Source organism: Eumetopias jubatus, unplaced genomic scaffold (genome assembly GCF_037043125.1).
Source record: "Eumetopias jubatus isolate StellerSeaLion01/CBP00866 unplaced genomic scaffold, mEumJub1_p1.0 scaffold_16, whole genome shotgun sequence".
NCBI classification, from domain to species: Eukaryota; Metazoa; Chordata; class Mammalia; order Carnivora; family Otariidae; genus Eumetopias; species Eumetopias jubatus.
The window spans coordinates 79,338,586-79,364,536 of record NW_028274822.1 but is presented as its reverse complement, the minus strand read 5'-3'; the positions used below and the strand labels follow the sequence as shown (position 1 = coordinate 79,364,536).

Below are 25,951 nucleotides of genomic sequence, written 5' to 3'. Positions count from 1 at the left end.
TTTTTATTTATTTATTTTTTTAAATTTAAATTCAATTTAGTTAACATATAGTGTATTATTAGTTTCAGGGGTAGAATTTAGTGATTCGTCAGTTGCATATAACACCCAGTGCTCATTATATCTAGCTGCTTTTTAAAATACAAAAGTCAGACAGAGATTGGAACTACCCTCTGACTCTGGCCAAAAGAGATTCTGAGAGGATGAATGAGTTATAAATAGAAAGAAAAAAAGATGACTGAGGAAAGTATCTTGGAGCAAAACAAGTAGGTCACAAATAAATATATATACAGAATGTTTCAATTTTTAAAAAGTTCAAAACCAGGCAAAACGAAATTATATTGTTAGGGGTGCAGAAGAAAGTGGGTTACATATAAAGAAAAACTAGAAAATAATCACCATAAAATTCAAAATAGACATAAGAGGGGCTTCTGGGGTGCTGGCAATATTCTATTTCTTGGCCTGGCTGGTCTTTATAAAGGGATTTACCTCTTAACTGTTCTTTAAATTACATATCAAGACATATGGGTATATATTTATGCACACTTCTGTATGTACATTTATAATTTAAAAATCCTCTTTAAAAAAAAGCATCTCTGGGGTGCTTGGCTGGCTCACGCTGATAGAATATGCGACTCTTGATCTCAGGGTTGTGAGTTTGAGCCCCAAGTTGGGGGCAGAGATTACTAAAAAAAATATATAAATAAATAAACTTAAGGAAAAAAAAGCATCCCTGTGAATGAGGAAGCAGGACTTTGATTGGGCTTTAAATACTATTCTAAGCCCAAAGACTAACATAGCGTTGACTAGAAAATTAGCATACTTTTCAGCCATGGATGGTCACTTAATGATAAAATGTACTTGAGTGGAAGCCAAATATTAAATGGAGGCAAAGGAGAAGTGGTAGTGCTGAGCAGAAACATAAAGGCATGAGAAAGAGTTTGGGGGAAACCCACACTGAAGATTTGGCTAGAAACAAAAAAATGAAATAAAAATGCAATTAATAAAATCTTATTTGGAAGGACGACTGAAGATAAGCCCTACCCCGATGCCAAACCATAAAGGATCACTTAAAAGTCAAATGCTGTTTGATTAAGAAAAAAAATTATTCAATAACAGGTTTAGAGGAGAAATAAGTAATAAGTAGTACTTAAATATCACTTGCTTTCATGGACTAGGTCTCTTAAGTATTTGTGATTTTGATGAGGCGAACTTTTTTTTTTTTAAAGATTTTATTTATTTGACAGAGAGCGAGACAGCGAGAGCAGGAACACAAGCAGGGGGAGTGGGAGAGGCAGAAGCAGGCTTCCCATGGAGGAGGGAGCCCAATGCAGGGCTCGATCCCAGGACCCCAGGATCATGACCTGAGCCGAAGGCAGATGCTTAACGACTGAGCCACCCAGGCGCCCTGATGAGGCGAACTTCTAAGGTTATATAAATAAATTAAAACTACATTTTCTATAATGAATTGGTGAATGAGCTATGGTAACATTTCAGTCACTTCTCATTCTTCTTATCAGAAGATAACCACAGTCTTAAGAATTCAAACTGACTTTAGGGGGCTAAGCGTTATACCCTTTAACCTAAAATACTGACTTGACATGAATGTTACTAAAAATCTTTGTTGGTCCACCTGTCTGAGTAGCTAGCTATCCATTCACACATCCATCTGTCCATCATTTATTGAGTTCCTACTATTACCAGACATTGTACAGGTTACTGGGGATACAGAATGGATAAGGTAGGCATAAGCCCTGCCCGCATGGCATTTATGTAAGGGGAGGGACATACATGAGTCTAAAAATCTCACATGTAATTATTTAATTACAACCATGATAAATGCAACAACATATAAGCACAGGGTGCTATGAGGTCATAAAGAAAGACTTAATTTAGTCTTTCTAAAGACTGGACAGTTGAACAGGAAAGGACATCTTGTGGACGTAACACTTAAGCTGAAATCTGTAGGGTAAGCAGGAGTTAGGCAGGGATGGGGATGCAATATGTAGAATTTTCTAGGTGGGAGGAATAGCATATATAAAGGCCCTGAGGCAGAAAAGAGCTTGGCATATAGAGGAAATGCATAGGGCCAAAATTCAAGTTTATAACATTTTTTGGACTACCTTGATAGCAGAGTCAGGTGACAGAGATTCCACTAACTTTAATAACGCCTAGAATTCTAGGACTATCTTTTCAGCAATGAGTATTTGCCTCTAGTGTAGACATTTACAGAATTAACACTAAAAGCAAGTATATTTTACAAGTAATCGAATGTGTAGAATTCAAACTCCCCTAATTTAATCTCTCTCAACAATTCTAAAATTACTTACAAAATAAACTGCTCCAAAACTGCCATGTCCAATTTCATGCAAATCAATAAAAAGTTCTTCAGGATCATCTTTGTAGAAGAGATCAGCAATCTCTGGGTCCTTCGGCACCCCTTTACGCATGATGTCCAGTATTTGCAAATGTTTTGCTTTTGATATCCCAGTCAGCCTTATCTCTCATTTACAAATATTTTTGGGGTAAGTTTTTAGTACCTGTAAAAAAAATAAGGTTTGACAATAACTTATTTCTAAAACATCTTGGTTGGTGGCAATACAAATTAATATTAAAAAGCACCTTGGTCTTACAACTTCATAATAAAAAGACAACCCAAAAGAAAAATGGGCAAAGGATCTGAATAGACATTTCACCAAAGATACACAAGTGGCCATTAACACATGAAAAGATGCTCCACATTATTAGTAATTAGAGAAATAAACATTAAAACCACAGTAATATACCATTCTATATCCACTAGGATAACTACTATCAAAAAGTCAAATACTATTGGTAAGGATGTGGAGAAAGCAGAACCCTCCAAAACTGCTGGTGGGAATATAAAGTGGTGAACCATTTTGGGAAAGAGACCGGCAGTTCATCAAGAACTTAAAAATCAAGTTCCCATTTGACCCAGAAATTCTACTACTTGGTATAAACCCAAGAGGAATAAAAACATGTCCACACAAATACTTGTATGGATAGATATTGACAGCAGCATGATTCACAGTAGCCAGAGGTGGAAACAGCCCAAATGTCCATTCGGTGAATGAATAAACAAAATGTGGTACATCTGTACAACAGAATATTATTCTGGCATAAAAAGGAATGAAGTACCAATATATGCTACAACATGGGTGAAACCTGTAAACATGATACGAAGTTAAAGAGGTCAGTCATAAAAGACGAAATATTGAATAATTCCATTTATATAATACACCCAGAATAACTAAATCTATGGAGACAGAAAGCAGGTTATTGGTTGTCTACAGCTGGGGGAAAGAGAGTTTGGCGGTGATAGCTAAAAGGGATGGGCTTTCTTTATAGAATTATGAAAATGTTCTAAAATTGATTGTGGTGATGGTTGCACAATGGTTAATATACCAAAAACCATTGAATTGTACACTTTAAATGAGTTATATCTCAATAAATCTGCTTTCAAAAGCAGTTTGGTGGGGTGCCTGGGTGGCTCAGTTGGTGAACCGGCTGCCTTCAGCTCAGGTCATGATCCTGGGGTCCTGGGATTGAGTCCCACATCAGGCTCCCCCTGCTCTGCAGGGAACCTGCTTCTCCCTCTCTCTCTGCCTGCCATTCCCCCTGCTTGTGCTCTGTGTCAAATAAATAAAATCTTAAAAAAAAAAAAGCATTTTGGTCTAATTAATATTCAAATAATAACAGCTAAGATTTATTAAGCACTATTATGTGTCAGGCAACACTAAGTTCCATATATGTATATATTATTTTCTTTAATCCCTATAGCAGCTTCATAATGTACGACTTCATTATTTTGATTTTATATAACAAACTAGAACTGAGAGGCAAAACTACTCCCCCATAATCAGGGAGCTAGTATTTGTCAGAACTGGGGCCCAAACCCAGATCTAACTGTAGAGCCCATGCTATACATATAGAATAGGTAATTAGGTAACAAACTGCTACTATTTGGAGATTATGCTAACATTCACTTAAAGAGGCAGATTATTCTGCTGCTTTACAAAATATTCTGAGTTTAAAGTTTCTATTAATAGAAGGACATTATTTTGACATGCTTATATATTGGTTGTTAATAGTTACATTTAGCTGATATAGATCCTTATTTTTTTTAAAATACTGAAATATTAACTTTCATCTATATTTTTTTATTGTAAATATTCGCCCACCATGAGAATCAATCATTCCAACACTGAACATATCACAGGATAATTTGTGTTTCTTCCCTGACCCATCAGATAACTATGCTAGGAATTTAGTTATTGGCCAATAAAATTGTGTTTTTTTTTTAAAGACTTTATTTATTTGAGAGAGAGAATGAGAGAGAACACATGAGGGGGGGAGGGTCAGAGGGAGAAGCAGACTCCCTGCTGAGCAGGGAGCCCGATGCGGGATTCGATCCTGGGACTCCAGGATCATGACCTGAGCCGAAGGCAGTTGCTTAACCAACTGAGCCACCCAGGCGCCCTAAAATTGTGTTTTTAAAAATGTGCGCCAACAGGCTTCATTCAAGGAGAAGAGAAAAAGGATTGTTAATAAAGAAGTATAAGTAGTCAGTGCTAAGAATCATTTTTCTCTTGTGACATGAAAGCGTTAGCTGACTATGTATATTACATGGTTAGTCTAGTTAAATCATTAGCATACGTAGGTCAGCAGCCTAACCATCTATCCAGGCAACTCTTTCCTGACTCAACAAATATTTATTGAGTGCCTACTATTTGTCAGGTATGTACTGGGTGTTGGTTGGTCCCAGGTACAATGGGATGTGGTCCCTGTCCTTAAAGGGCTTAGAGTCCGATGTGGGAATAAGCATTACACTATAATGATACAAATAACAAAATGGTTATAAATGATTGTTATGATGAAAAAGCAAAAAACTTAATAGAAGATATAATAGGGTGAACCAGTCTATTTTTTCTTGTATATGAAAAAGCATGCCTTTTTAGGAAAAATAAAAGTAATTCATTCAATATGGATGTATGGAAGAGTTGGAAGGAGAAAATATAAAGCTGGTGTTAAGCCAAGGAAAATTATACCAGGCCTTTTAGGCCATATTAAGAAATTTGGACTTTATCCTGAGGGTGGTGGGGAGCCATCAAAGGTTTCAAACAGGAAAAAGGGATTCCTCTGCAACACTCTACTTGTAATCCTGGGCACTCATCCTGACAATACATGAATACTGATAACCAAGTATAAAGTCAATGTATTAATACTATTGAAAAAGTGACTTAAATTTAGTTGTCAGTCAAGTGACTAAAAGTACAAAACTGACGTTGAAAAAGTCTATTGTCTTCATTGCTTTTGTTTGAGAACAGAAAAGAGAAACAATACATTAAATCGAGGATATGCGTTTTCAAGACTATGCCAAAAAAAAAAAAAGCAAATTATGAGAATGTCTTTAGGAAAAACAAAAAGATCTGTGAACTAAATTTATGAGAACTAAAATCTTTTCAATCATCAAAATGTATTCTAGGGGCGCCTGGGTGGCTCAGTCGTTAAGCGTCTGCCTTCAGCGCAGGTCATGATCCCAGGGTCCTGGGATTGAGCCCCGCATCAGGCTCTCTGCTTAGTGGAAAGCCTGCTTCTCCCTCTCTGACTCCCCCTGCTTGTGTTCCCTCTCTCACTGTGTCTCTCTCTGTCAAATAAATAAATAAAATCTTTTAAAAAAGTGTATTCTAAACTTTTAAATATTTTGGCTTCAGTGTGAATAAAGCTAAGTACTATGGATAATCATTTGGAAGAATACACACTTCACTATGTCATACTCTAGACTAAAATGATTCTCTAAAGAAATGAATATTTAAGTACAATAAAAATGACACCATAAAAACTTCTTAAATAAATTTCAGGTGAATCTTTAAATACTAAGCAAGACACCAGAGGCAAAAGTCATAAACTAAAATCCATAAGATTGACTATATGCAATTAATAACTTCTATATCTTAAAAAATACAATGAATGGACTTCTGTTTCCAGCCAAGATGGAGTAACAGGGACTGGATTTATTATCTGCCACCAGAAACAACTAACATTACAAGAAGGAAAACAGACCAAAATTCTTCTTAAATATGGATGCAAAAACTGATAACAAAATAACAGCAAATAAAATCCAATAATATATAAAATGGGTAATACATCATGAGTAGATGGGATTTATCCCAGGAATGCAAGGTTGGTTTAACACTCAAAAATCAAGCAATGTAATTTACCAAATCAACAATCTGAAAAAAAGCCAAATAATCATCTCTAAAGATGTAGAAAATCATCTGACAAAATCCAAAATTCAAACCTGATAAAAATTCTGAGCCAACTCAGAATAGAAGGTAATATCCCCAGCCTGTTAAAGGAAATCTATGACACATTTATAGCTAATATCAAAAGTAATGGTCAAAGACCAAATGATTTCCTCCTAAGATTAGGAATGAGGCAAGGAAGTCTGCTCTCAGCCCTTCTCTTCAACATTGTGCTGGAGGGTCTATAGTGCAATAAGGCAAGAAAAAAATAAAGACATCAAGATTGGAAAGGAAGAAGTTAGACTTTTACTGACAACATAACCACCTATGTAGAAAATTCAATGCAATCTATGAAAAGCTACTAGAATAACTGAGTTAATCAAAGTGGCAGAACACAAGATCAAGATTAATATATAAAACTCAATTATAGTTTTATATATGAACAAATGGAAACCAAAACTTTGAAACATCACAATAGCATAAAAATATGAAATACTTAGGGATAAATCTGACAAAGAATGTGCAAGACCTGTACATTGAGAATTATAAAATAATGTAAGCTACTAGTTTCTGCAAGGTAGGAGGTGTGGAGAAGTGAATCCGAGGGGATATATGGGAAGATAAACCACGGGGGCAGGGAGCCTCCATAAGCCAGCTACCAGAAAGTGATACAGCAGCAGAACACAAAATCAGAACTTTTAAAAAATCAGAACCCTGCTCCACTGAGGGAGGTCTCACCTGAAAGGTGCTCACATTGCTAAGCAGGGCAGAACCTTGGGTGGGTCAGTGTGGTCTCAGGATCCCCAGGGTCACAGGAAGACTGGGGGTCCCTGAGGCAGAGTTCCCAGGCACTGGAGCGGGGAAGCCAGCTGCAATCAGCAAGCCCAGGAGTGGGCTCTCAGCTCGGGGTTGTCATAAACCATGAACCATGGTATGATCAGGTGACCGCTCCCCCAAGCCAGGGCCCAGCAAGTGGCAGTACCAGTGAGAACCCCCTTCCTCCCCAGGAGAGGAGTGGTGAAGGAGTGTGCCACAGGACTCTGCAGGGTTTGGAGACTCAAAATGGGGTCGTGTGCCTGAGGTAGAAACCCTTGGTCACAGGCAGGGTAAGCATGGAAGTGCAGCTGGAGACCAGGGAGACAGGAGTGACGGACTGTTTTTCTCTGAGGGTATACTCAGAAGTTAGGCCCCAAGCTTTAGGCTCAGGGGCTGGAGACTGGGAGGCCGCCATTTTCATTCTCATCCTCTAAATCTGCGCAGAAAGCCTTCAGGGAACAAAAGCCACATAGAGCAAACCAGAACAGATTATTTAGCCTGGCCCCCTGGCAAGGGTGGCGTAATTCTGCCTGGGGCAAAGACATTGAGAATCACTGCAACAAACCCCTCCCCCAGAAGGTCAGCAAGAATATCTGGCCAAGACCAAGTTTACTGATCAAAGAGGACTGCAAAACTCCAGTGCTAGGGGAATACAGCACATAGAATTCATGACTTTTTCTCCCATGATTCTTATTCTTTCAATTAAAAAAATTTTTTTTCCTTTCCTTTTCCAAACATTTCCTATTTTATCAACTCCTTTTTAAAATCTTTTTTATTGTCATTTTTACAGTTACATTCTATCCCTTCATTGTATTTAATTTTATTTTTGTATATATGTAAGTTTTTCTTTCTTTAAAATTTTGGGATATAGTTTCTTCTAACAGACCAAAAAACACCCAAAATCTAGTGTATGGCTCTCTTCTATTCACCTGTCTGATCATATGCTTTTTTCTTCTTCTTTGTTTTGTTACAGTCTTAAAATTTTCATCTTTGCAGTTACATTCTATCCTGTCAATGCATTTAATTCTATTTTTGTATATATATAAGTTTTTCTTTCTTTATAATTTTGAGATGTAGTTTCTTCTAACAAACCCACCAAAATACACTCAGGAGATAGTGTACTGCTCTGTTCTGTTCACTTGTCTGTTTATATCCCTTCCTTTGTTGTTGTTGTTTACCTCTTTTGTTTTTTCTTATCTTTTCATTTTCATTTTTATAGTTACATTCTATCCTTTCATTATATTTAATTTGATTTTTATACATATATAAGTTTTTCTTTCTTTACAATTTTGGGATCTAGTTTTCTAACAAACAGACCAAAATACACACAGGATCCAGTGTATTGCTCTATTCCGTTCACCTGTCGATTACATTTGTGTTTAAAGAAATTTTTTTTTTCATTTTCATTTTCATTTCATTTTCCTTTTTTTCCCTCAGTTTCGGGTCTCTTCTGATTTGTTTAGTGGATATTTCTCTGGGGTTGTTGTTGCCATTTTAGTATTTTGTTCTCTTGTTCATCTCTTCTTTTCTGGTCAGAATGACAAGATGGAACTCACCTCAAAAAAGAGAACAAGAGGCAGTACTGACTGCCAGGGACCTAATCAGTGCGGACATAAGCTGTCAGAACTAGAATTCAGAACAACTATTATAAAGACACTAGTTGGGCTTGAAAGAAAAGCAAAAAAGACACCAGAGAATCCCCTTCTGGAGAAATAAAAGAACTAAAATCCAACCAAGTCAAAATCAAAAAGGCTATTAATGAGATGCAGTAAAAAATGGAGACCCTAACTGCTAGGATAAATGAGGCAGAAAAGAGAAGTAGTGATATAGAAGACAAAATGATGGAGAATAAAGAAGCTGAGAAAAAGAGATAAGAGATATTTTTATCAAGATAATCTTGATAAAAATCAAGAGGTAAGTGATACCATAAAGCAAAACAATATTAGAATAATTGGGATCCCAGAAGAAGAGGAAAGAGAAGGGCAGAAGGTATATTGGAGCAAATTATAGCAGAGAACTGCCCTAATCTGGGGAAGGAAACAGGTATCAAAATCCAGGAGGCACAGAGAAACCCTCTTCCTCTTAAAATCACTGAAAATAAGCCAACACCCTGACATATAATAGTGAAACTTGCAAATCTGAGAGACAAAGAGAAAATCCTGAAAGCAGCTCAGGACAAGAGGTATGTAACCTACAAGGGTAGAAATATTAGACTGGCAGCAGACCTATCCACAGAGAACTGACAGGCCAGAAGGGACTGGCATGATACATTCAGGGTGCTAAATGAGAAAAATATGCAGGCCAAGAATACTTTATCCAGCTAGGATGTCATTCAAAATAAAAGGAGTGATAAAAAGCTTCCAGGACAAACAGAAACTAAAAGAATTTGTGATTACTAAACCAGCCCTAAAAGAAATATTAAAAGGGATCCTTTAAGCAAAGAGAGCCCAAAAGTAACAGACCAGAAAGGAACAGAGACAATATACAGAAACATCACTTTACAGGCAATACAATGGCACTAAATTCCTATCTTTCAATAGTTACTCTGAATGTAAATGGGCTAAATGCCCTAATCAAAAGATACAGGGTATCAGATTGGATAAAAAAGCAAGACCCATTGATATGCTGTCTGCAAGAGACTCATTTTAGACCAAAGACACATCCATATTTAAAGTGAGGGGGTGGAAAACCATTTATCATGCTAACGAACATCAAAAGTAAGCTGGAGTGGCAATCCTTAATATCAGACAAATTAGATTTTAAACCAAAGACTGTAATAAGAGATGAGGAAGGATAGTTTATCATAATTAAAAGGTATATCCAACAAGAAGATCTAACAATTGTAAATATTTATGCCCCTAATGTGGGAGCAGCTAATTATATAAGCCAATTAATAACAAAATCAAAGAAACACATCGATAATAATACAATACTAGGAGACTTTAACACCCCACTCACTGCAGTGGATAGATGATCTAAGCAGAAGATCAACAAAGAAACAAGGACTTTGAATGACACACTAGATGGACTTCACAGATACATTGAGAACATTCCATCCTAAAGCAACAGAATATACATTCTTCTCGAGTGCACATGGAACATTCTCCAGAATAGATCACATACTCGGTCACAAATCAGGTCAGATTGGGATCAGTCCCTGCATATTTTTGGACTACAATGCTTTGAAACTGGAACTCAATCGCAAGAGGAAATTTGGAGGCTAAAGAGCATCCTACTAAAGAATGGAGGCTAAAGAGCATCCTATTAAAGAATGAATGGGTCAACCAGGAAATTAAAGAAGAATTTAAAAAATTCATGGAAACAAATGAAAATGAAAACACAAATGTTCAAAACCTTTGGGATGCCACAAAGGCAGTCCTAAGAGGCAAGTATTTAGCAATACAAGTCTTTCTCAAGAAACAAGAAAGGTCACAAATACACAACCTAACCTTACCTAAAGGAGCTGGAGAAAGAAGAGCAAATAAAGCCTAAACATAGGAAGAAAAGAGAAATAAAAAAGATTAGAGCAGAAATCAATGAAATAGAAACCAAAAGAACAGTAGAACAGATCAATGAAACTAGGAGCTGGTTCTTTGAAAGAATTAATAAGATTGATAAACCCCTGGCCAGACTCATCAAAAAGAAAAGAGAAAGGACCCAAATAAATAAAATCATGAATGAAAGAGGAGAGATCACAACCAACACCAAAGAAATACAAACAACTACAAGACCATATTATGAGCAACAATATGCCAACAAATTAGGCAATCTGGAAGAAATGGACGCATTCCTAGAGATTATAAACTACCAAAACTGAAACAGGAAGAAATAGAAAACCTGAATAGACCCATAATCAGCAAGGAAACTGAAGCAGTAATCAAAAATCTCCCAACAAACAAGAGCCCAGGGTCAGATGGGGAATTCTTCCAAATATTTAAAGAAGAATTAATACCTATCCTTCTGAAACTGTTTCAAAAAATCGAAATGGGGGGGTGCCTGGGTGACCCAGTTGTTAAGCATCTGCCTTCGGCTCAGGTCATGATCCCAGGGTCCTGGGATAGAGCCCTACGTCGGGCTCTCTGCTCAGAGGGAAGCCTGCTTCTCCCTTTCCCACTCTCCCTGCTTGTGTTCCCTCTCTCGCTCTCTCTCGTCAAAATAAATAAATAAAATCTTTAAAAAGAAATCAAAATGGAAGGAAAACTTCCAAACTCTTTCTATGAGGCCAGGATTACCTTGGTCCCAAAACTAGACAATGACCCCACCAAAAAGGAGAATTACAGACCAATATCCCTGATGAACATGGATGTCAAAATTCTCACCAAGATACTAGCCAATAGGTTCCAACAGTACCTCAAAAGGATTATTCACCATGACCAAGTGGAATTTATTCCTGGGCTGCAAGGGTGGTTCATCTCCCCAAATCAATCAATGTGATACACCACATTAATAAAAGACAGGACAAGAACCATATGATCCTCTCAATAGATGCAGAAAAAGCATTTGACAAAGTACAATATCCTTTCTTGATTAAAATTCTTCACAATGGAGGCACGTGGGTGGCTCAGTCGGTTAAGTATCTCAGCTCAGGTCATTATCTGGGAATCCCAGGACTGAGCCCTGCATTGGGCTCCCTGCTTAGCGGGGAGCCTGCTTCTCCCTCTCCTCCTAGCTCATGCTCTCTCTCTCTTGCTATCTCTGTCACTATCTCTCTCTCTCAAATACAATCTTTAAAAATAAAATAAAATAAAATTCTTCACAGTGTAGGGATAGAAGGAACACATCTCAATATCATAAAAGCCATCTACTAAAAGCCCACAGTGAATATTCTCAGTCGGGAAAAACTGAGAGCATTTCCCTACGGTCAGGAACACAGCAGGGATATCCACTATCATCCCTGCTATTCAATATAGTACTAGAAGTCCTAGCCTTAGCAATCAGACAACAAAAAAGAAATAAAAGGCATCCAAATCGGCAAAGAAGAAGTCAAACTCTCACTCTTTGCAGATGAAATGATATTCTATGTGGAAAGCCCAAAAGACTCCACTCCAAAATTGCTAGAACTCATACAGGAATTCAGCAAACAGGCAGCGTATAAAATCAATGCACAGAAATCAACTGCATTTCTATACTCTAACAATGAGACAGAAGAAAGAGAAATTAAGGAGTCGATCCCATTTACAATTGCACCCAAAGCCATAAGATACCGAGGAATAAACCTAACAGAAGAGGCAAAGGATCTGTACTCAGAAAACTATAGAATACTCATGAAAGAAATTGAGGAAGACACAAAGAAATGGAAAAATGTTCCATGCTCATGGATTGGAAGAACAAATATTGTTAAAATGTCTATGCTACCTAGAGCAATCTACACATTTAATGCAATCCCTATCAAAATACCATCAACTTTTTTCACAGAGCTGGAACAAATAATCCTAAAATTTGTATGGAACCAGAAAAGACCCTAAATAGCCAGAGGAATGTTGAAAAAGAAAACCAAAACTGGTGGCATCACAATTCTGGACTTCCAGCTCTATTACAAAGCTGTAATCATCAAGACAGTATGGTATTGGCACAAAAACAGACACATAGAACAATGGAACAGATTAGAGAACCCAGAAATAGACCCTGGACTCTATGGTCAACTAATATTCAACAAAGCGGGAAAGAATATCCAATGGAAAAAAAGTCTCTTCAACAAATGGTGTTGGGAAAATTGGACAGCCACATGCAGAAGAATGAAACTGTAACATTTCCTTACACCATACACAAAGATAAACTCAAAATGGGTGAAAGACCTAAAAGTGAGACAGGAATCCATCAAAATTCTTGAGAACACAGGCAGCAACCTCTTCGACCTTGGCTGTAGCAACTTCTTGCTAGACACGTCTAGCAAAAATGAACTATTGGGACTTCATCAAGATTAAATCTTTTCCAGAGCAAAGGAAATAGTCGACAAAACCAAAAGACAACCAACAGAATGGGAGAAGATATTTGGAAATGACATATCAGATAGAGGGTTAGTATCCAGAAGTCTCAAACTCAATACTCAAAGAACAAATAATCCAATCAAGAAATGGGCAGAAGATATGAACAGACATCTCTCCAAAGATGACATACAAATGGCCAACAGACACATGAAAAAATGCTCAACATCACTCAACACCAGGGAAATACAAATCAAAACCACAATGAGATACCACCTCACACCAGTTAGAAAGGCTAAAATTAAACAAGTCAGGAAATGACAGATGTTGGCAAGGATGTGAAGAAAGGGGAACCCTCTTACACTGCTGGTGGGAAGGCAAGCTGGTGCAGGCACTCTGGAAAACAGTATGGAGGTTCCTCAAAAAGTTCAAAATAGAGCCATTCCACTCTTAGGTATTTACCCAAGAAAAATGAAAGCATATGTCCATTCAAAGCCCTGTATACAAATGTTCATGGCAGCTTTATTTTTAATAGCCCAAACTGGAAACAACCCAAATGCTCATCAACAAAGGAACAGATAAACAATCTGTGGTACATGCAGACAATGGAATGCATTTCAGCAATAAAATGAACTACTGACACATGCTACAACATGGATGAATCTCAAAATAATTATGTTGAGTGAAAAGACAGACCCCTGCCAAAAAAAGAGTACATACTTTATGATTTTATTTGTATAAAATTCTAGAAAATGCAAACTGAAGTAACAGAAAGCACATCAGTGGTTGCCTGGGGACTGGGGTGAGTGAGAAAGGGTGGGATGGAGGAATTAAAAAGAGGTATCAAGAAGCTTTGGGGGCACCTGAGTGGCCCAGTCGGTTAAGCGTCTGCCTTCGGCTCAGGTCATGATCCCAGTGTCCTGGGATCGAGTCCCACATCGGGCTCCCTGCTCTGTGGGAAGCCTGCTCTCTCTCCCACTCCCCCTGCTTGTGTTCCTTCTCTTGCTGTCTCTCTCTCTCTCTGTCAAATAAATAAATAAAATACTAAAAAAAAAAGAAGCTTTGGGAGTGCTGGATATGTTTACTATCTTCACAGGTATATATTATGGCAAAATATATTATATTCATTAAATATGTTCAGATTATTGTATGTCAGTTATACATCAATAAGGTTGTTTTAAAATGATGCAATAAACAAAACTGAAAGGCAAATAAAGTAGGAATGATGCAAAATATGTGCTGGTTAAAAGTTATTCTTACCAGACAGGAGACTACAAAACACTGATGAAACAGACTAAAGATGACACAAACAAATGGAAAGATATTCTATGCTCATGGGATGGAAGATGTCCATACTACCCAAAGCAATCTACAGATTTAATGCAATCCCTATGAAAATATCAACAACAGGGGTGCCTGGGTGGCTCAGTCGGTTAAGCGTCTGCTTTCCGCTCAGGTCATGATCCCAGGATCCTGGGATTAAGCCCCATGTGGGCCTCCCTGCGCAGCTGGGAGCCTGCTTCTCCCCTTCCCTCTGCCACTATCCCCTGCTTGTGCTCTCTCCCTCTCTCTCTCTCAAATAAATAAAATCTTAAAAAAATACAAACAACATTTTTCACAGAACTAGAATAATACTAAAATTTGTATGGAATCACAAAAGACCCCGAATAGCCAAAAAAAATCTTGAGAAAGAAGAACAAAGCTGGAGGTATCACAGTCTCAGATTTCAAGATAAACTACACAAAGCTATAGTAATCAAAACTGAATGGTACTGGCATGAAAAGAGATACATAAGTCAATAAAACAGGACAGAGAGCCCAGGAATAAACCCACACTTATATGGCCAATTAATCTAGAACAAAAGAGGCAAGAATATACAATGGGGAAAAGCGGTCTCTTCAACAAATGGTGTTGGGAATATTGGTCGGCTACATGCAAAAGAATGAAACTGGACCACTTTCACACCATACACAGAAATTAACTCAAAATGCATTAAAGATCTAAATGTGAGACCCCAAACCATAAAGCTCCTAGAAGAAAACAGGCAATACTTCCTTTGACATCAGCCATAAAAACATTTTTCTCAATATGCCTCCTCAGGTAAGAAAAACAAAAGCAAAATTAAACTATTGGGACTACACCAAAATAAAAGGGTTTTGCCCAGAGAAGGAAACCAGCAACAAAACGGCAAGGCAGCCTATTGAATGGGAGTAGATATTTGCGAATGATGAATCTGATAAGGGGTTAATATCCAATATGTATAAAGAACTTAGAGGACTCAACACCCCTAAAACCCAAATAATCTGATTAAAAATGAACAGAAAACCTGATTCAACATTTTTCCAAAGAAGACATATAGATGGCCAGCAGATAGAAAAAAAATGCTCAATATCTCTCATCATCAGGGAAATGCTAATCAAAACCACAAGATATCACCTTACACTTGAACCACCAGATATCACCTTACACTTGTCAGAATGGTTAAAATAAAAAGCACAAGAAATAACAAGTATTGGCAAGGATGTGGATAAAAAGGAACCCTCGTGCATTGTTGGAAGGAATGCAAATTGGTGCAGCCACTGTGGAAAACAGTATAGAGGTTCCTCAAGAAACTAAAAATAGAATTACCATATATTCCAGTAATTCCATTACTGGGTATTTACCCAGAGAAAATGAACACACTAATTCGAAAAGATATATGCACCCCTATGTTTACTGCCATGTTATTTACAATAGCCAAGATATGGGAGCAACTGAAGTGTCCATCCATTGATGAATGGATAAAGAAAATGCATGTGTACACACACACACACACACACACACACACACACAACAATGATGGAATGTTACTTGGCCATAAAAAAGAATGAGATCTTGCCATTCACAACAACATGGATGGACCTAGAGGGTATAATGCTAAATGAAGTAAGTCATAGAAAGACAAAAAGCCATATGATTTCACTCATATGTGGAATTTAAGAAATAAATGAAGAAAAAAAGAGACAGAAAAACATTCTTTTTTAAAAAAATTTTATTTATTTGAGAGAGAAAGAGAGAGAGAGAGAGCACCAGCTTGGGGAGGTGGGCAGAGGGACAGAAGCAGACTCCCTGAGCAGCAGGGAACCCAATGCAGGGCTTGAGGAGCAGGGAGCCCAATGCAGGGCTCGATCCCAGGACCCTGAGATCATGACCTGAGCCGAAGGCAGACGCTTAACTGACTGAGCCACCCAGGTGCCCCTCCAAAAAACATTCTTAAATATGGAACAAACTAGTAGTTGTTGCCATAGGAGAGGTGGGTGGGTGCGGGGGTGAAATAGATAAAGGGAGGGGGTTAAGAGCACACTTATCTTGAATGAAGGGGAGTAAGTCGGAGGGGGAGACGAACCATGAGAGATGATGGACTCTGAAAAACAAACTGAGGGTTCTAGAGGGGAGGAGGGTGGGGGGATGGGTTAGCCTGGTGATGGGTATTAAAGAGGGCACATTCTGCGTGGAGCACTGGGTGTTATGCACAAACAATGAATCTTGGAACACTACATCAAGAACTAATGATGTAATGTGTGTGATTAACATAACAATAAAAAAATTTAAAAAAATGCATACTTATCTTGATGAGCACTGAGTAATGTATAGAATTGTTGAATCATTATATTGTACACCTGAAACTAATATAACATTGTATGTTGATTATACTTCAATAAAAACATACAACAAACAAGTGTACATGTACACATACATACATCTGCTCACACCATCAAAGGACACATATAGGAGAAAGAAAATAGCAGTGGCTATTAAAGATATGGAACGTATATAGTTTCACTAGTAATCAAAGAAATAACTAAAATAATAGGACACCTCATTTCACCTACCAAACTGACAAAGTAATAGAGAAAAGATACAGTTTTCTGTAAGGGCATAAGGAAACAGTCATTTTTGTACGTTGCTGGAAGGACAGGATGAGTATATTCTTTGACCAGGTAATATCCTTCTAGGAACTTATATAAGGCAATGTCTTTTTTGTTTTGTTTTAGCAATAGAGGCAGGATGTAAGTAGGTAGAACATAAAGAGGGATGAGACCATAAAGATGGGAAACATGGCTTCTTTCATCTCCAAGTCTGGATTTCTTTACAGGCTTGTTTTATCTGAAGTACGTGTTGTGATTTCAGGTAACTTTATATTTCCTTCTTTTTGCTTCTATGTATTTTCTAAATTTTCTGCAAAGCCTACTACTTCTGTAATTAGAGAAAAAGTGATGTGAAAAATTTTATGTTACTTCAAAGTCTAATTATAAAGTACTACAATGAAAAAGGCAATATATATTTCCAGAAAAATAATTTGATAATAGGAATCAAAAAACTTTAGGTAAGGTCATTTCTTTTAACCAAGTATTTCTCCAAATTGTAAGCTGTGACTGAAAATAATGAAAATCTATAAGGAAAGAATGTGAAACTAAAATTCTAAAAACTAAAACTAAAAAACTAAAAAGTTTTTATAAAAGAATTTTTATCCAAATTTCATTAATGTTTTTCCACTTTGCCCTTTTTTTTTACAAATATAATAAAAATTAATTATAGAAAACCCAGAAGACACAATCTCTTCCCATTTTATGGGAAAGCTTTGTCATGGATCTATGGACAATACCTTTTTGTGAATGGCACAAAATATATTGTATTGCTCAGATTCATCTTAGCAGCAAACTCTTTGTCCTCTTTTAAAACTTCAGTCTTTTGCATTTATGACACACCTATGGAAAAGAAGAATGAAATATATAATTATAAAAGCAAAATTAAGGAAGCCATAATTGATCACATGGTACCTTTAAAATTTTACACATGTAATATTACAAACTTAAAACTTTTACCTTCATCTGTTTGTGAATGACAAATGCAAAAGGTGAGATTTGCACATCAAAGACTCGGGCTACACTTTCACAAGCAATACCAGGAAAAAAAAGTGTCCTTAGATTTCAGAATCTATATTGATACTTCCATTGGTTTGAGTCCAGGGAAACCCAATAGAGTCTACCAGTAGACAGGACTAATGTGACAGTTGTGGTGATGCTACTGATTGTCAGTAAGGCTTATATTCTGAATTGCTTTTCTTTTTTTTTTTAAATAATTTTTTATTGTTATGTTAATCACCATATATTACATCATTAGTTTTTGATGTAGTGTTCCATGATTCATTGTTTGTGGATAACACCCAGTGCTCCACACAGAACGTGCCCTCTTTAATACCCATCACCAGGCTAACCCATCCCCCCACCCCCCTCCCCTTTAGAACCCTCAGTTTGTTTTTCAGAGTCCATCGTCTCTAATGGTCCGTCTCCCCCTCTGACTTACTCCTTCATTCTTCCCCTCCTGCTATCTTCTTCTTCTTTTTTTCTTAACATATATTGCATTATTTGTTTCAGAAGTACAGATCCGTGATTCATCAGTCTTGTACAATTCACAGTGCTCACCATAGCACATACCCTCCCCAATGTCTATCACCCAGCCACCCCATCCTTCCCACCCCCCACCACTCCAGCAACCCTCAGTTTGTTTCCTGAGATTAAGAATTCCTCATATCAGTGAGGTCATATGATACATGTCTTTCTCTGATTGACTTATTTCACTCAGCATAACACCCTCCAGTTCCATCCATGTTGTTGCAAATGGCAAGATCTCATTCCTTTTGATGGCTGCATAATATACCATTGTGTATATATACCACTTCTTCTCTATCCATTCATCTGTCGATGGACATCTTGGCTCTTTCCACAGTTTGGCTATTGTGGACATTGCTGCTATAAACACTGGGGTGCACGTACCCCTTAGGATCCCTACATTTGTATCTTTGTGGTAAATACCCAGTAGTGCAATTGCTGGATCGTAGGGTAGCTCTATTTTCAACTGTTTGAGGAACCTCCATACTGTTTTCCAGAGTGGTTGCACCAGCTCGCATTCCCACCAACAGTGTAGGAGGGTTCCCCTTTCTCCACATCCCCGCCAACATCTGTCGTTTCCTGACTTGTTAATTTTAGCATTCTGACGGGTGTGAGGTAGTATCTCATGGAGGTTTTAATTTGGATTTCCCTGATGCCGAACGATGTTGAGCACTTTTTCATGTGTCTGTTGGCCATTTGGATGTCTTCTTTGGAACAATGTCTGTTCATGTCTTCTGCCCATTTCTTGATTGGATTATTTGTTCTTTGGGTGTTGAGTTTGTTAAGTTCTTTATAGATTTTGGATACTAGCCCTTTATTTGATATGTCATTTGCAAATATTTTCTCCCCCTCTGTCGGTTGTCTTTTGGTTTTGTGGACTGTTTCTTTGGCTGTGCAAAAGCTTTTTATCTTGATGAAATCCCAATAGTTCATTTTTGCCCTGGCTTCCCTTGCGTTTGGCGATGTTTCTAGGAAGAAGTTGCTGCGGCTGAGGTCGAAGAGGTTGCTACCTGGGTTCTCCTTTAGGATTTTGATGGACTCCTGTCTCACGTTTAGGTCTTTCAACCATTTGGAGTCTATTTTTGTGTGTGGTATAAGGAAATGGTCCAGTTTCATTCTTCTGCATGTGGCTGTCCAATTTTCCCAACACCATTTGTTGAAGAGACTGTCTTTTTGCCATTGGATATTCTTTCCTGCTTTGTCAAAGATGAGCTGACCATAGAGTTGAGGGTCCATTTCTGGGCTCTCGATTCTGTTCCATTGATCTATGTGTCTGTTTTTGTGCCACTACCATACTGTCTTGATGATGACAGCTTTGTAATAGAGCTGGAAGTCCGGAATTGTGATGCCACCAGCTTTGCTTTTCTTTTTCAATATTCCTCTGGCTATTCGGGGTCTCTTCTTGTTCCATACAAATTTTAGGAGTATTTGTTCCATTTCTTTGAAAAAGGTGGATGGTACTTTGATGGGGATTGCATTGAATGTGTAGATTGCTCTAGGTAGCACTGACATCTTCACAATGTTTGTTCTTCCAATCCATGAGCATGGAATGTTTTTCCATTTCTTTGTGTCTTCTTCAATTTCTTTCATGAGTATTTTATAGTTTTCTGAGTACAGACCCTTTCCCTCTTTAGTTAAATTTATTCCTAGGTATCTTATGGTTTTGGGTGCAGTTGTAAATGGGATCGACTCCTTGATTTGTCTCTCTTCTGTCTTGTTGTTGGTGTATAGGAATGCCACTGATTTCTGTGCATTGATTTTATAGCCTGCTACTTGACTGAATTCCTGTATGAGTTCTAGCAGTTTTGGGGTGGAGTCTTTTGGGTTTTCCACATACAGTATCATATCATCTGCAAAGAGTGAGAGTTTGACTTCCTCTTTGCCGATTTGGATGCCTTTCATTTCTTTTTGTAGTCTGATTGCTGTGGCTAGGACTTCTAATACTATGCTGAATAGCAGTGGTGAGAGTGGACATCCCTGCCACATTCCTGACCTTAGGGGAAAAGCTCTCAGCTTTTCCCCATTGAGAATGATATTCGCTGTAGGTTTTTCATAGATGGCTTTTATGATATTGAGGTATGTACCCTCTATCCCTATACTCTGAAGAGTTTTGATCAAGAAAGGATGCTATACTTTGTCAAATGCGTTTTCTGCATCTATTGAGAGGATCATATGATTCTTGTTCTTTCTTTTGTTAATGTATTGTATCACGTTGATTGATTTGCAGATGTTGAACCAGCCTTGCAGCCCAGGGATAAATCCCACTTGGTCATGGTGAATAATCCTTTTAATGTACTGTAGGATCCTATTGGCTAGTATTTTGGTGAGAATTTTTGCATCCATGTTCATCAAGGATATTGATCTGTAATTCTCCTTTTTGATGGGGTCTTTTCTGGTTTTGGGATCAAGGTAATGGTGGCCTCAGAAAATGAGTTTGGAAATTTTCCTTCCATTTCTATTTTTTGGAACAGTTTCAGGAGAACAGGTATTAATTTTTCTTTAAATGTCTGATAGAATTCCCCTGGGAAGCCATCTGGCCCTGGGCTTTTGTTTGTTGGGAGATTTTGGGTGACTGCTTCAATTTCCTTAGTGGTTATAGGTCTGTTCAGGTTTTCTATTTCTTCCTGGTTCAATTTTGGTAGTTGATACATCTCTAGGAATGCACCCATTTCTTCCAGGTTATCTAATTTGCTGGCATAGAGTTGCTCATAATATGTTCTTATAATTGTTTGTATTTCTTTGGTGTTGGTTGTGATCTCTCCTCTTTCATTCATGATTTTGTTGATTTGGGTCATTTCTCTTTTCTTTTTGATCAGTCTGGCCAGGGGTTTATCAATCTTGTGAATTCTTTCAAAGAACCAGCTCCTAGTTTCGTTGATCTGTTCTACTGTTCTTTTGGTTTCTAGTTCATTGATTTCTGCTCTGACCTTTATTATTTCTCTTCTCCTGCTGGGTTTAGGCTTTATTTGCTGTTCTTTCTCCAGCTCCTCTAGGTGTAGGGTTAGGTTGTGTATTTGAGACCTTTCTTGTTTCTTGAGAAAGGCTTGTATTGCTATATACTTTCCTCTCAGGACTGCCTTTGCTGTATCCCAAAGATTTTGAACAGTTGTGTTTTCATTTTCATTGGTTTCCATGAATTTTTTTAATTCTTCTTTAATTTGCTGGTTGACCCATTCATTCTTTAGTAGGATGCTCTTTAGCCTCCATGTATTTGAGTTCTTTCTGACTTTCCTCTTGTGATTGAGTTCTAGTTTCAAAGCATTGTGGTCTGAAAATATGCAGGGAATAATCCCAATCTTTTGGTACCGGTTGAGACCTGATTTGTGACCTAGGATGTGATCAATTCTGGAGAATGTTCCATGGGCACTAGAGAAGAATGTGTATTCTGTTCCTTTGGGATGGAATGTTCTGAATATGTCTGTAAAGTCCATTTGGTCCAGTGTTTCATTTAAAGTCTTTATTTCCTTGTTGATCTTTTGCTTAGATGATCTGTCCATTTCAGTTAGGGGGGTGTTAAAGTCCCCCACTATTATTGTATTGTTGTCAATGTGTTTCTTTGCTTTTGTTATTAATTGCCTTATATAATTGGCTGCTCCCACGTTAGGGGCATAGATATTTACAATTGTTAGATCTTCTTGTTGGATAGACCCTTTAAGTAGGATATAGTGTCCTTCTTCATCTCTTATTACAGTCTTTGTTTTAAAATCTAGTTTGTCTGCTATAAGGATTGCCACCCCAGCTTTCTTTTGGTGTCCATTAGCATGGTAAATGGTTTTCTACCCCCTCACTTTCAATCTGGAGGTGTCTTTGGGTCTAAAATGCGTCTCTTGCAGACAGCATATTGATGGGTCTTGTTTTTTAATCCAGTCTGATAGCCTGTGCCTTTTGATTGGGGCATTGAGCCCATTTACATTCAGGGTAACTATTGAAAGGTACGAATTTAGTGCCATTGTGTTGCCTGTAAGGTGACTGTGACTGTATATTGTCTGTGTTCCTTTCTGATCTATGCTGCTTTTAGGCTCTCTTTTTGCTTAGAGGACCCCTTTCAATATTTCTTGTAGGGCTGGTTTCGTGTTTGCAAATTCCTTTAGTTTTTGTTTGTCCTGGAAGCTTTTTATCTCTCCTTCTATTTTCAGTGATAGCCTAGCTGGATATAGTATTCTTGGCTGCATATTTTTCTCGTTTAGTGCTCTGAAGATATCATGCCCGTCCTTTCTGGCCTGCTGGGTCTCTGTGGATGGGTCTGTTGCCAATCTATTGTTTCTACCATTGTAGGTTACATATCTCTTCTCCCGAGCTGCTTTCAGGATTTTCTCTTTGTCTCTGAGACTCGTAAGTTTTAGTATTAGATGTCGGGGTGTTGACCTATTTTTATTGATTTTGAGAGGGGTTCTCTGTGCCTCTTGGATTTTGATGCCTGTTTCCTTCCCCACATTAGGGAAGTTCTCTTCTATTATTTGCTCCAATATACCTTCTGCCCCCCTCTCTCTTTCTTCTTCTTCTGGGATCCCAATTATTCTAATGTTTCGTCTTATCGTATCACTTATCTCTCGAATTCTGCCCTCGTGATCCTGTAGTTGTTTATCTCTCTTTTTCTCAGCCTCTTTATTTTCCATCATTTGGTCTTCTATATCGATGATTCTGTCTTCTGCCTCATTTATCCTAGCAGTTAGTGCCCCCATTTTTGATTGCACCTCATTAATAGTCTTTTTGATTTTGACTTGGTTAGATTTTAATTCTTTTATTTCTCCAGAAAGGGTTTCTCTAATAACTTCCACACTTTTTTCAAGCCCAGCTAGTATCTTTAAAGTCATGATTCTGAACTCTAGGTCTGACATCGTACTAATGTCAGTATTGAGTAGGTCCCTGGCAGATGGTACTACGTCTTGTTCTTTTTGCTGAGGTGATTTTTTTCGTCTTGTCATTTTGTCCAGAGGAGAACAGATGAATGAGAGAACAGAATGCTAACAGGTTAACAATGTCTCCAGCAGATATACTTTATACAAATCAGAAAAGACCTGAAACCAGGGGACAAGAAAGGGAAAGAAAGAAGAGAAAAAAAAGGAAAAAGAAAAAGAAAAACAAAATCAGAACAAAACAAAAACAAAAAAACAGAATATGATCAAATATGATCAGGCTAGTGCATAGATCAGTGCCACACACTAGCTTTTGCGCATATTTTGGTCTGTTAGAAGAAAGTGCCTGCTAAAATTTTAAAGGAAGAAAGACTTATATATGTACAAAATAAGGGTTGATACAATGAAGGGATGGCAGATGATTGTAAAGATGAAAAGTATAAAAGATTTTATAAAAGGAATTGATAAGAAGTTGTTTTTAAAAAGAAAGAAGGTTTAAAAAGAAAAAGAAAAAAGAAAAAAAAAGGGAGAGAATGTGATCAGGCAGAATAGAACAAAGCCATACACTAGTGATTTAGGGTATATTTTGATCTGTTAGAAGAAATTGTATCTCAAAATTTTAAAGAGAGGACAACTTATATATATATGCAAAAAATAAGGGTAACTGCTATGGATAAAAATATGACTCTAAAAATGAAAAATAAAAAATGTTTTTTAAAAAGGGATTGATAAGATGTTTGAAAATGGGAAAAAGAAAAAAAAACAGTTAAAAAAATTAACTTTGAAAAACTAATGAATTATGGTAAAAAAGCCATGAATTCTATATGCAGTATTCCCCTAGCGCTGGAGTTCTCCCATTCTCCTTGATCGGTAAACTTGGTCTTGGCTTGCTGGCTGTTCATGCGGATCTTCTGGGGGAGGGGCCTGTTGCCGTGGTTCCCAAATGTCTTTGCCGGAGGCAGAATTGCTCCGCCCTTGTGAGTCCGGGGTAAGCAAGCTGCTCGGGTTTGCTTTCAGGAGCTTTTGTTCCCTGTAAGCTCTCGGTACAGCTTTGGAGGACCAGGTAAAAATGGTGGCCTCCCAATCTCCGCCTGGAGGAGCTGAGAACTCGGGGCCCCGCTCCTCAGTGTGCCCCCAGAGAAAAGCAGTCACTCCCGTCTTCCCGGTCTCCAGCCACACTCCATGCTCACCCGGCCTGTGATCGAGCGTTTCTATGTCTGGCACCCGACCCCGTGTGGAGTCTCCAAACCCAGCAGATCCCTGCAGTGCGCTTCCGCGCCGCTCCTCCCAGGGGGAGGAAGGGGAGTCTCCCTGGCTCTGCTGCTTGTTGGGTCCCTGCTGGAGGAGCAGTGGCCCGACTGGGCCGCGGATCACAGTTTATGGCCACCCCGAGCCGAAAGCCTGCGCCTCGGCTCCGTCTCTGCAGCCGGCTTCCTCACTCCAATACCTGGGAGCTCTGGCGCACTCAGGCACCCCCGGTCTTTCTGTGACCCCGAGGGTCCTGAGACTACACTGTCCCGGGAGGATTCCACCCCCCGCTTAGCTGCTGGAGCGACGTCCCTCAGTCGAGCCAACTTTTAAAAGGTCCGATTTTGTGCTCCGCGGCTCTATCACTTGCCAGAAGCAGCCGGCGGAGGCCCCCTCCCCCGCCGTCTATCCTCCCGAATATCGCCTCGGATTAACTTCAACCGCACGTCCTACCTTCCAGAAAGTGGTCGCTTTTCTGTTCAGAGAGTTGTTACTATTCTTATCTTCGATCTCCTGTTGAGTTTGTAGGTGTTCAGAATGGTTTGATCCCTATTCAGCTGAATTCCTGAGACCAGACGAAACCCGGGTCTCCTACTCCTCCGCCATCTTGCTCCACCCCTCCCAATTGCTTTTCCAATGAGCATGATGATTTACATTGGCTCATCTATCTCCCCATTCCTAGGCTCTCTTATAACCAGTCTTCTGCATTTGGGGGGTAATGATTATTCTTTATGATCTATTAAAGACGTATATGCCCAATGTAGAAAATCTGGGAACTAAATACTATTATGAAGAAAAATCTATAATCCTACCCAGGACAAAGTTCATTAACAATTTGGCATACTTTTTTCTCCATGCTCATATTTATTTCTTTATGCTCATATTTACTTTGTTATATACAGCTGAGATCATTTATACATATAATTCCATAGTCTACCTCTTTAATTCTAGATTATGAGCATTTTTGCCATATTATCACTGTTCACAAAGATCATTCTAATGACTGCTCAATGTGTATTTCCCAATGTATATCTTCCTATTCACTCACAACTCCTTCTCCACAATGAGAAACCAAGGCTGTATTCAACTCTCTGTTGAACTATTAAACATTACTGTGTTTGGAAGATCTTTGTGCATATTATTTATCTACATTTTAGGGCTTTCTTTGGAATGGATTTCTAGAACTAGAGTTCTGTGGTCAAAGAATATAATAATTTAAAACATATAATATGTGTATTGAAATTATTTTTAGGTAACCTGACTGCTTTGGAGATGAAGGCCTTACAGAGTGTGGAAGAAACTAGAAAAAAAGGTATTGACTTCCACTTTCACATTTTTCCTGTTGAGGATATCCCTATCTCCTCACATGTCTATACTTAAAAACTAATCTTTCTCATTATTTTTATTATTCC

At 38.1% G+C, this 25,951-nt stretch overlaps 1 protein-coding gene across 5 annotated transcripts in view; it reads right to left on the bottom strand.

Moving 5' to 3' along the window:
* TAOK3 (TAO kinase 3) overlaps positions 1–25,951 on the bottom strand; it is a 190,983-nt gene that overhangs the window by 90,608 nt on the left and 74,424 nt on the right. For all 5 annotated transcript variants that reach the window (XM_028116426.2, XM_028116430.2, XM_088019551.1 and 2 more), the window contains exons 2-3: positions 17,649–17,751; positions 2,328–2,537 (exon numbers count right to left, since the gene is read on the bottom strand). In XM_028116426.2, the coding sequence (XP_027972227.1) occupies positions 2,328–2,447 (120 nt within the window). In that variant the 5' untranslated portion in view covers positions 2,448–2,537; positions 17,649–17,751. The remainder of the gene's footprint in view (positions 1–2,327; positions 2,538–17,648; positions 17,752–25,951) is intronic.